The 12,305-nt window shown below is 51.4% G+C and overlaps 1 protein-coding gene across 1 annotated transcript; it reads left to right on the forward strand.

Moving 5' to 3' along the window:
• Nucleotides 1-2,045: 2,045 nt before the first annotated feature.
• On the forward strand, nucleotides 2,046-11,900 carry LOC115081329 (G1/S-specific cyclin-D1-like). The gene is given in 6 exon segments (XM_029585811.1): nucleotides 2,046-2,091; nucleotides 2,094-2,248; nucleotides 4,153-4,368; nucleotides 9,499-9,658; nucleotides 11,127-11,266; nucleotides 11,748-11,900. Coding segments are annotated over 6 exon segments (870 nt in total).
• The last annotated feature ends 405 nt before the right edge of the window (nucleotides 11,901-12,305 follow it).

Consider the following 12,305-nt stretch of genomic DNA (forward strand, 5'->3'; position numbering starts at 1 on the left):
AGCCCAGACAGCTGAGGAGCAGATCCTCACCAGAGCCCCATGCAGGGGTCACACTGATACACATAAAGCATGAATACAGCCCAGACAGCTGAGGAGCAGATCCTCACCAGAGCCCCATGCAGGGGTCACACTGATACACGTAAAGCATGAATACAGCACAGACAGCTGAAGAGCAGATCTTCATCAGAGCCCCATGCAGACATCACACTGATACACGTAAAGCATGAATACAGCCCAGACAGCTGAGGAGCAGATCCTCATCAGAGCCCCATGCAGGTGTCACACCGATACACATAAAGCATGAATACAGCACAGACAGCTGAGGAGCAGATCCTCATCAGAGCCCCATGCAGGTGTCACACCGATACACAAATAAAGCATGAATACAGCACAGACAGCTGAGGAGCAGATCCTCATCAGAGCCCATGCAGGTGTCACACCGATACAACATAAAGCATGAATACAGCACAGACAGCTGAAGAGCAGATCTTCATCAGAGCTCCATGCAGGTGTCACACTGATACATGTAAGCATGAATACAGCACAGACAGCTGAAGAGCAGATCTTCATCAGAGCTCCATGCAGGCGTCACACTGATACACATAAAGCTGAATACAGCACAGACCTGAGGAGCAGATCCTCATCAGAGCCCCATGCAGACATCACACACGATACACATAAAGCATGAATACAGCACAGACAGCTGAGGAGCAGATCTTCATCAGAGCCCCATGCAGGGTCACACCGATACACATAAAGCATGAATACAGCACAGACAGCTGAGGAGCAGATCCTCATCAAAGCCCCATGCAGGTGTCACACCGATACACATAAAGCATGAATACAGCACAGACAGCTGAGGAGCAGATCCTCATCAGAGCCCCATGCAGTGTCCACACTGATACACATAAAGCATGAATACAGCACAGACAGCTGAAGAGCAGATCTTCATCAGAGCCCCATGCAGGAGTCACACTGATACACATAAAGCATGAATACAGCACGGACAGCTGAGGAGCAGATCTTCATCAGAGCCCCATGCAGGTGTCACAACACCGATACACATAAAGCATGAATACAGCACAGACAGCTGAGGAGCAGATCCTCATCAGAGCCCCATGCAGGTGTCACACTGATACACAAAGCATGAATACAGCACAGACAGCTCAGGGGAGATTTAAAAACATGCATGTGATCACCAATTAAAGATTTATCCTTAAATTAAATATTGAAAGTTTAAATTTAAGGAATAAAATATTAGCGAGTAAGCAGACCTGGGAGTAAAGCGCAAGAGAGTAAAAGAAGGAAGCCAGTATTATACTGACCCAGGAGCCAAGCAGGCTCTGTTAGGAGAACGCAGAATAAGAATTCTCTTGGATGTAAACTGGGAGGGATACTGGGGGGGGGAATCCCCCGGGACAACCGCTCCCGGTTCATCCTGATACCCCCCAGCCCCGCTCCCTGAGGGTGCATCAGTACCCGCTCCCTGTGGCTGGTTTGGAGGGGGGGGGGTCACATTATCCCCAGATCCTCCCTCACCCCCCCCCCCCCCCCCCCTCATTTGTCAACATTTCACTGTGCTCTGGAAAGCACTTCACAAACTTTACCACATTCGCTCCCCCTCAACAGACGCAGCTCACCACCCCACCCCTGGTAGGGTCAGATCCACAGCCCCCCACCCCTCTGATTGTTCTATAGAAAGAGGAACTCCTTTGTGTTCCTGGCACGAGTCTGCACCTAGGGAGACTGACAGCTGGGTCTCTGGCTCTGTGTGTTTTGTGTGTGTGTGTGTGTGTGTGTGTGTGAGCGTAGCTGTGTTTGTGTGCGCAGTATGTATCTGTGTGTGTACATCCCTTTGTGTATACGTTTCTGTGGCGGCCTGTGGTTGCCGCCCTCCTTCCTCCCTGTGATTTGTGACTGCCTCTTTATCTGTCAGGGGGGAAGGGGGCTGGGCTTGGGCCATCCCTGGGGTATAGGGACACTGGGTGCCACCTTAAAGGGCACAGGGGGAACACCGGCTCTGCAGACGGAGAGAGAAGCTGGAGATGGACGGGGACCGGCAGCTGCTGTGCCTGGAAGCTGGACTGGAACTCAAGCCCGGAGGGACCCTGTCCTGCTGCAGGGCCGGGTGCTGCAGGAGCTGCTGGAGGCTGAGGAGCGCTACCGGCCCTTGGTCTCTTACTTCCAGCTGGTGCAGGAGGAGGTGCAGCCCCACATGAGGGGGCTCCTGGTGCGGTGGATGATGGAGGTGAGTGCGGAGCAGCAGCATTACCCCAACACCTGCGCCCTTCCCCACCTCAATCCAGTCCCTGTTGGGGTTAGCAAAAAAAGCTGGGCACCTTTCTTTATGTGTACCCCAGCTTGCCCTTCAACTGGCCATACCAAATTCATGCCATCTCCCACCGTAGTGAGGGCTATATCAAAGGAGACCTGTCTCTCCCTTAGGGTTTGTGTCAATGTGTAAAGGAGACCTGCCTGTACCCCAGACTGGTAGCAGTGTATAAAGGAGACCTGCCTCTCCCCCAGACTGGTAGTAGTGTGTAAAGGAGACCTGCCTTTCCCACTGACTGGTAGCAGTGTATAAAGGAGACCTGCCTCTCCCCCAGACTGGTAGTAGTGTGTAAAGGAGACCTGCCTTTCCCACTGACTGGTAGCAGTGTGTAAAGGAGACCTGCCTTTCTCCCAGACTGGTAGCAGTGTGTAAAGGAGACCTGCCTCTCCCCCAGACTGGTAGTAGTGTGTAAAGGAGACCTGCCTTTCCCACTGACTGGTAGCAGTATGTAAAGGAGACCTGCCTCTCCCCCAGACTGGTAGCAGTGTGTAAAGGAGACCTGCCTTTCTCCCAGATTGGTTTCAGTGTGTAAAGGAGACCTGCCTTTCCCCCAGACAGGTGTCTAAAGGAGACCTGCATCTCCCCCAGACTGGTAGCAGTATGTAAAGGAGACCTGCCTTTCTCCCAGACTGGTAGCAGTGTGTAAAGGAGACCTGCCTCTCCCCCAGACAGGTGTGTAAAGGAGACCTGCCTCTCCCCCAGACTGGTAGCAGTGTGTAAAGGAGACCTGCCTTTCCCCCTGACTGGTAGCAGTGTGTAAAGGAGACCTGTCTCTCTCCCAGACTGGTAGCAGTGTGTAAAGGAGACCTGCCTCTCCCCCAGACTGGTAGTAGTGTGTAAAGGAGACCTGCCTTTCCCACTGACTGGTAGCAGTATGTAAAGGAGACCTGCCTGTACCCCAGACTGGTAGCAGTGTGTAAAGGAGACCTGCCTCTCCCCCAGACTGGTAGTAGTGTGTAAAGGAGACCTGCCTCTCCCCCAGACTGGTAGCAGTGGTGTAAAGGAGACCTGCCTCTCCCCCAGACTGGTAGTAGTGTGTAAGGTGACCTGCCTTTCTCCCAGACTGGTAGTAGTGTGTAAAGGAGACCGGCCTTTCCCACTGACTGGTAGCAGTATGTAAAGGAGACCTGCCTTTCTCCCAGACTGGTAGCAGTATGTAAAGGAGACCTGCCTCTCCCCCAGACTGGTAGCAGTGTGTAAAGGAGACCTGCCTTTCTCCCAGATTGGTTTCAGTGTGTAAAGGAGACCTGCCTCTCCCCCAGACAGGTGTCTAAAGGAGACCTGCATCTCCCCCAAACTGGTAGCAGTATGTAAAGGAGACCTGCCTTTCTCCCAGACGGTAGCAGTGTGTAAAGGAGACCGGCCCTCCCCCAGGACAGGTGTGTAAAAGGTAGAACCTGCACTCTCCCCCAGACTGGTAGTCATGTGTGTAAAGGAGACCTTGCCTTTCCCCCTGACTGTAGCAGTGTGTAAAGGAGACCCTGCCTCTCCCCCCAGACTGGTAGCGATGTGCTGTAAAGGAGACCTGCCTCTCCCCCAGACTGGTAGCAGTGTGTAAAGGAGACCTGCCTCTCCCCCAGACTGGTAGCAGTGTGTAAAGGAGACCTGCCTCTCCCCCAGACTGGTAGCAGTGTGTAAAGGAGACCAGCCTCTCCCCCAGACTGGTAGCAGTGTGTAAAGGAGACCTGCCTCTCCCCCAGACTGGTAGCAGTGAGTAAAGGAGACCTGCCTCTCCCCCAGACTGGTAGCAGTGTGTAAAGGAGACCTGCCTCTCCCCCAGACTGGTAGCAGTGTGTAAAGGAGACCTGTCTCTCCGGCAGGTCTGTGAGGAGCAGGCTTGCGAGCCAGAGGTCTTCCCGCTGGCCGTCAGCTGCCTGGATCGCTTCCTGTCCCTCCACTCCACGGAGAAGAGGCGGCTGCAGGTGCTGGGGTCCGCCTGCCTCCTCCTCGCCTCCAAGCTGAAGGAGACCAGCCCTCTGAGCACGGAGACCCTTCGCCTGTATGCAGACCTCTCCTTCACCGACCGGGAGCTCTGGGTAAGGATCAGCCTGCAGCCCCTGTACTCAAGGGCTCTGGCTGCTGGCTCTGCTGCTTCTCGCTCTGACTTAGGAACCTTTCCTGTATTACTTGTGCTGTCAAGGTAATGGTGTACTTTTTAAGATAAGAGGAAAATATCTAATAGTGAGAATAGAGTCAAATATAACGACACGGCGTGAAGATGGGACACGGGTTCTGGTGCCGGCCCGGATCGCCCCTGCTCAGATCCCAGTTCTGACCCCACAGATCCTGCGGCTCCGGCTGCTGTTTCTCCTCTTTCCCCCAGGATCAGACGCAGGTTTTCCTTGCTCCTTCCTGGCTGGGAAGTCCTGGATTTTCTCTCCCTTTTCTCAGTGCAGGAGGAAATGCATTTGTGCTTCTCTTTCCCCGGGGCTGCACTGCAGGCAGAGGCGAACCCAAAGTGCTTGGCACCCGGGACGGATACTTCCTCTGGCACCCCCCCCCCCCCCCACCCCAAATGTATAATTTTTAAAATGTACACACGGAAAAACGGGTTTGGGAGCTGTCAACTTTGCAAGGTTGAAACTTCCAAAACCCTTGGCCGCGCAGAGTAAACATTTCACCTTTGTCTTTCCACAAGACTATTTAAATAAATAAATAAATAAATAAAACCCTTCATTACTTGCATTATTACTAGAAACCTGGGAGCTGCAACCAAATGATCCCAAATATAAATATAGCAACAACATTCCATTAGAACAGTCCAGAAAATGACAAGGACTTAATCACTGCCTCCCCCATCATTAGGAAAACTTGCCTTTTTTTTTCCCCCTTATCTTATATCCCACTCCTGTTCCCACACCCAGGACCGGTGCAAGGATATTAGATGCCCTGGGTCTAGGCAAGCTTCCAACCTCGTGTGATTCCCTCCTGCCAGCCCTCCCCCCCACACACAATTAAACAATGACGCCATTATTGGAACCGTTTTTACAAGGAAAAGGGCATTCAAAATACAGTCTTCTGAGGTAAAAGTATCACTCACAACAGGACTATTATATTGCCGTGCACTGCAGAAACCCTGCAAAAAAAAACGACATCTGGAACTCGTAATGTGTAGTGGGTGTGGGCTTGGCCACCCGAAAGCCATAAGGAAACTGAAATGCAATTACAAGGCCGTACACCTCCCAAACCCAAACCACACTAACTGCTGGCACTCAAATAATAAAAACCCTACCTGAGAAAAGGCGACACTGCAAATATGATACTGGGCCCTAAAACCCCAATACACCTACTGAGAGCAGAACAAGCCAGCCTGCTCTAGATCTGAGCACAGAAACTACATTGCCAGCACAATACCTCAACCTCGGTCTCACACATACAGAACACAGATAACCCTCACCCAATGCAGAATAAAGAGACCATAAAATATAAACAGAAGCATGCAGAAAAAACTGAACCGGAAACTGCATCAGTGCAAGAATGGAAAAAGCAAGCATCTTCATTCCTCACAAACATCAAGCAATAAAATCAAGCAATATAAAACCATATAAATAAAAGAATAACCATTTCAAAAATTGATGAATTGACTAACATCTAATAATTAACTCGAATTAAAAAAAAAATGTACCAAATATCAATAAAGTATGCTAAAACAGCAGACACATCAATAAAGTCCAATAGTTAAAACAAACAGGGTAAAAAAATAACCCCAGCTCTCCATTACGTGGGAACCTTTGATTTCCAGTCACCCTGAGATTGTCATAGATTAGTGGAGTAGAGGGAGGGTGCACACTTTATCCTCTCTTTCTCTCGTGTACACAAAACTCCCTAACATGTATTCATTCTCTCTCTCACACATGTTGACTCTCATACACACTTCTCCTCTCTCACACACACGCAAGCTCGCTTCCCCCTCCCTCACCCACAGGCTCTTTCATACCTGTGTGGCGCTCCCCCCACACACACACTCACTCATTGGCTCTCCCTCACATATACACCTGCAGACTCTCACACACTCAGACTCTCTCCCTCATACACATAGCTCTCTCACACTCACTGACTCTCCCTGACATATACACACACACACACAAACTCTCACACTCACTGACTTTCTCTCCCACACACACAGGCTGATGTCCCCCTACCCCACTCAACAAGCTCTCTCAACTCTAGGGCTCCTCTGGCTGAGCATTCTGGAGGCCTGGTTGGGCCTCTTGCTCCTGCCGTGGGTGGGAAGGAAGATCCTGAAGGCCCCACCCCTTCTCTGCTCATACATTAGCTGACGGGGGTTGGAATCTCTGCTGGCTCTCTAGGTGCAGGATGCATAGTCTTCGTTCAGCAGGGCTTGGGCTCCCTGCCGGTCCGCTGCTCCTGAGGATACTTCTTCCTTCATCACCTGCCGAACACCTGTCTGACTCACCTAGAACCAAGCTCTGCCAGCCAGCACAGCACAACCGAGAAGCATACTCAATGCATGCTTTATTTTTCTTCTGCAGCTGCGCCAATGTCGCTGGCACCACCCTCATCCTCACCTAGGGCAGACTGTCCTCCTCGGCCCCCTTTAACACACCTCTGACTACAGGCAGAGTTGGGCTTCTGGGGGTTTCCTGCTCAGTTTCTATCTGCACGTTTCTCTGCCTTATTTGTGTTGAGTGAGAGTCTGTCCGAATCCTGCGTGTGTGAGCGAGGTGAGGAGGATGCTGCTAGCATGGCGTTTCTGTGCAGAGATCTATCCTAGTCTGGCTGGTTCAATTTTCCAGTAGGAGGTGTATTGGGGTTCTAGGACCTGGTGTTTGCCTTTTCTTAGGTAGGGTTGTTGCTGGGTGAGTGCTGGCAGTTAGTGCTGTTATGGTGGGGCAGGTTTGCTGTGCAGGTGCTGAGGGTGTATTTTGCAGGGTTTGTGTTGGGTCACAGAGTGTCTGTAGTGGAGAGAGTTTATGTTGCTGTGTGAGTGCAGGCAGTTAGTGCTGTTATGGTGGGGCAGGTTTGCTGTGCAGGTGCTGAGGGTGTATTTTGCAGGGTTTGTGTTGGGTCACAGAGTGTCTGGTAGTGGAGAGAGTTTGTGTTGCTGGGTGTAGTGCTGGCAGTTAGTGCTGTTATGGTGGGGCAGGTTTGCTGTGCAGGTGCTGAGGGTGTATTTGCAGGGTTTGTGTTGGGGTCACAGAGTGTCTGTAGTGGAGAGAGTTTGTGTTGCTGGGTGAGTGCTGCAGTTAGTGCTGTTATGGTGGGGCAGGTTTGCTGTGCAGGTGCTGAGGGTTGTATTTTGCAGGGTTTTGTGTGGGTCACAGAGTGTCTGGTAGTGGAGAGAGTTTGTGTTGCTGGGTGAGTGCTGGCAGTTAGTGCTGTTATGGTGGGGCGGTTTGCTGTGCAGGTGGCTGAGGGTGTATATTTGCAGGGTTTGTGTTGGGTCACAGAGTGTCTGGTAGTGGAGAGAGTTTGTGTTGCTGGGTGAGTGCTGGCAGTTAGTGCTGTTATGGTGGGGCAGGTTTGCTGTGCAGGTGCTGAGGGTGTATTTTGCAGGGTTTGTGTTGGGTCACAGAGTGTCTGGTAGTGGAGAGAGTTTGTGTTGCTGGGTGAGTGCTGGCAGTTAGTGCTGTTATGGTGGGGCAGGTTTGCTGTGCAGGTGCTGAGGGTGTATTTTGCAGGGTTTTGTGTTGGGTCACAGAGTGTCTGGTAGTGGAGGGAGTTTGTGTTGCTGGGTGAGTGCAGGCAGTTAGTGCTGTTATGGTGGGGCAGGTTTGCTGTGCAGGTGCTGAGGGTGTATTTTGCAGGGTTTGTGTTGGGTCACAGAGTGTCTGGTAGTGGAGAGAGTTTGTGTTGCTGGGTGAGTGCTGGCAGTTAGTGCTGTTATGGTGGGGCAGGTTTGCTGTGCAGGTGCTGAGGGTGTATTTTGCAGGGTTTTGTGTTGGGTCACAGAGTGTCTGGTAGTGGAGGGAGTTTGTGTTGCTGGGTGAGTGCTGGCAGTTAGTGCTGTTATGGGGGGGGCAGGTTTGCTGTGCAGGGGCTGAGGGTGTATTTTGCAGGGTTTTGTGTTGGGTCACAGAGGTATGGTAGTGGAGAGAGTTTGTGTTGCTGGGTGAGTGCTGGCAGTTAGTGCTGTTTATGGTGGGGCAGGTTTGCTGTGCAGGTACTGAGGGTGTATTTTGCAGGGTTTTGTGTTGGGTCACAGAGTGTCTGTAGTGGAGAGAGTTTGTGTTGCTGGGTGAGTGCTGGCAGTTAGTGCTGTTATGGTGGGGTAGGTTTGCTGTGCAGGTGCTGAGGGTGTATTTTGCAGGGTTTTGTGTTGGGTCACAGAGTGTCTGTAGTGGAGAGAGTTTGTGTTGCTGGGTGAGTGCTGGCAGTTAGTGCTGTTATGGTGGGGCAGGTTTGCTGTGCAGGTGCTGAGGGTGTATTTTGCAGGGTTTTGTGTTGGGTCACAGAGTGTCTGGTAGTGGAGGGAGTTTGTGTTGCTGGGTGAGTGCTGGCAGTTAGTGCTGTTATGGTGGGGCAGGTTTGCTGTGCAGGTGCTGAGGGTTGTATTTTGCAGGGTTTTTGTGTGGGTCACAGAGTGTCTGGTAGTGGAGAGAGTTTGTGTTGCTGGGTGAGTGCTGGCAGTTAGTGCTGTTATGGTGGGGCAGGTTTGCTCTGCAGGTGCTGAGGGTGTATTTTGCAGGGTTTTGTGTTGGGTCACAGAGTGTCTGGTAGTGGAGAGAGTTTGTGTTGCTGGGTGAGTGCTGGCAGTTAGTGCTGTTATGGTGGGGCAGGTTTGCTGTGCAGGTGCTGAGGGTGTATTTTGCAGGGTTTTGTGTTGGGTCACAGAGTGTCTGTAGTGGAGAGAGTTTGTGTTGCTGGGTGAGTGCAGGCAGTTAGTGCTGTTATGGTGGGGCAGGTTTGCTCTGCAGGTGCTGAGGGTGTATTTTGCAGGGTTTGTGTTGGGTCACAGAGTGTGTGTAGTGGAGAGAGTTTGTGTTGCTGGGTGAGTGCTGGCAGTTAGTGCTGTTATGGTGGGGCAGGTTTGCTCTGCAGGTGCTGTGTTTTTTTGCAGGGTTTTATGTTATGCTATTGCTTTTTCCCTCTCTCACTCTGGCAGTCTCTGGAGCTGCTCCCTTCCTCTTTCTTACAATCTGTGGAGCTGTTTTTTTGTCTCTGCAGCTGCTCTCTCACACCCCTCGCTGTCTGTCCTCTTGCAGTCTCTGGAGCTGCTGGTACTGAATACCCTGAGGTGGGACATTGGTGCTGTCACCCCCCTGGTCTTTGTCCAGCACTTCCTGGAGCTGTTGTACCTGCCCCAGGAGAGGAGACCTGTGGTTCGCAAACACACCGAAACCTTCATCGCCCTGTGCACACACGGTGAGCTTGATCATGTGTTCTGAGTGCACGTGTGTCTGTGGCGTGTGCTGAGGGGAATGGGTGGGGGGCCCAGTGTACTGTATCTACGTATTTCTTTTAGTGTATGTGAATCAAACAGGGTGCCTAAAGCTAGATTTGGGGAATGGGCAGAAGGCGGGGATGGGAGATTGCATAAAAGATATGGGAGTGGGGTCTTGGTGTTGGGTTATGGCAGAGACCCGGAGAAAAATAATAAACTGACTTGGCTAGGGATTGATATGCTATGGGTAGCAGCAAGGCCAGCTCGTCCATGAGGCAGACTAGACAGTCACCTAGGGCACCAATATTTTAGGGGATGGCGAAAACCGCCAGCTGTTTTAGTTTGAGTGACTGTTGTGCTAAGATTATAAATATTGTACTGCACACCACCTAGGGCCTTGGGATTGGCGGTTTAGAGCGTCGCCTACCCACTTTTAAGGCACGGCCCCACAAGACAGAAGGGATGCTGGCTAGACGTGTAGCGTGCAGATGGAGGGGAAGCCGAGTGGATGGGAGAGCTATGGAGAGAAGGTGCTAGGAGGGGGTGGAGAGAGACCATTCTGATCAGAGGGTGGAGGGAGAGGATGCTGGGCACTGTGGACAGGTGGCATAGAACTTGGCAGAGGGTGAGAGGAGTAGATGCTATGTCAGAGCTGCCACCAGCAGGCTCATGCCTAAGGGGAGGGCACGAGACTGAAGGGTTTGCCTAGGGGGCTTAACACCCTTCCCCAGCCCCGACTGGCAGTTGGGAGACATTCTCAGTGACAGGAGAGTAGACAAGGACAACCTGCTGCTTTACCTGCCCTCCTCTCTGATGTTACTGTGACCCTCCACCCTACTGTAGGGTGTGGACATTTTGCAGGCAGTTAATTAGAGGATGCGAAGGCACAAAAGTGCGTGAAGGTGAGGGGGCAGTTGGAACGAGCTGAACTCAGAACGCACAGACCGGCTCCAAGTTCATTTCCTGCATAAGTTAAGATTAGGTTAGAAGCAGAACAGCTCAGCTTCAACATGGACTAGTTGGGCGGGAAGCCCAAAATACAGCCTACAAGCTGAGAGAATCAGGATGAAGAGCAGATTCAGTAAGGAGAGCGCCATCAGCCATCCTGAAGACCCGAGACTGAATTTCCAGTACTGAGTTCCAGTGTTCGGGAGGCTGTTTTGCAGCTGGGAAGTGTGAGGGAAGGGTCACTCTAAATATCTTTTGCTACTGATTTTTAAACATATAACTGAATATAAACATTTAGAATATAAACTGTGTTTTATTTGTCAGATGTTGTCCGAAGAACTGTTTTGTGTGTGTATTCCACAGAGAGCATAGCTTTTCATAGTTCCTATAAGCTGTAGTCAGTGTTACTATTTTCTTGGTGTATTTGTGTGATCCAGACTACAAGGCAAAAGCCACCATTCTTATAACCCACTACACCTGCTCACCCTTCTCCCTTCTCAGATTGCAGCTTCCTGGTGTTCCCGCCGTCTGTGATTGCTGCGGCCAGTGTCTGTGCGGCCGTGACTGGGCTGCGCCTGGGGGGCCCCTCCGCCGATCTGACCATCACAGATCTGCTGGCTCATGTCATCCGATGCGATGTGGTATGAAATTCCAGCCCCTGACCTTAATCCCATGTCCCCAGGAGGCCCACATTCAAGAGTCATTTAGACAGATAACATAATAGGTATCAGTCTAAATGTCTTACCCGGCTATATTCAGCCTGTATCTGGCTAACTTCTAGCTGGCTAATAAGTTAGGGGCGGTTCAGGGGCGTAACTGGGAGAAGTTGAGATAGCCGGCTAAATTAACCCTTAGCAATGATATTCAGAGTTAGCCGGATGACTTAGCTGACTAAGTCTGGTCGAGTCAAAGAGCTGTCCTAATGTTAGCCGGCTATATTCAATAGTGTGGCTGCACTGCTGATATGTTTATCTGGCTAACTTTGCTATCTGGGCTGTGTCTGAATACGGACCTCAACGTGTCCCCATTCATGGATACCTTAACCCCCCCCCCCATGACCCTCAGTTCTTCCCCTACCAGCCTGCACTTCCCTTAACCCCTACCTTCTCGCGTCCCCTGCAGGATACCCTGAGAGGCTGTCAGGAGCGGCTGGAGCACGCCTTGGAAGCCTGCCTTCGAAAGGGGCAACAAAGCAGGGTGCGAGCGGACAAGGCCCTGCAGGACAGACAGCAGCGGGCAGGGACCCCCACAGATGTCATGGACATACACCTGTGAATTCCAGGACCACTTCCATCTGCCAGAAGACAGACTCCAGATACCAACTTTTCTATCGTACACACAGAACTGAGCGCCTTCTTTTAACGAAAATAATCCGAGTCTGTCCAGAGTACCGTTTCTCCCCTCTCTCCCATCCTCCCTGCCACTTCAGAAGAAAGCCCTAGGCACAGCTCCTCGGATCCACAGGGATGGAAAGTTATCATCCTTTCAGCAAATTATAGCCTCATAACTGTAGAAAACACCATTAATTCAAATACAGTTCTCATAAGGACGATTGGAGCCTGCAGCCACCTCTGGGTCGCAGGGCTTGGCAGCACATTTCTGCTGGTGAGATCCCACAACAATTTGAAAAGGTCACACACAGGGTCAGTGACAGAGCTGGGGATTAGAGCTGAGGCACAA

Source organism: Rhinatrema bivittatum, unplaced genomic scaffold, assembly GCF_901001135.1.
Source record: "Rhinatrema bivittatum unplaced genomic scaffold, aRhiBiv1.1, whole genome shotgun sequence".
NCBI lineage: Eukaryota > Metazoa > Chordata > Amphibia > Gymnophiona > Rhinatrematidae > Rhinatrema > Rhinatrema bivittatum.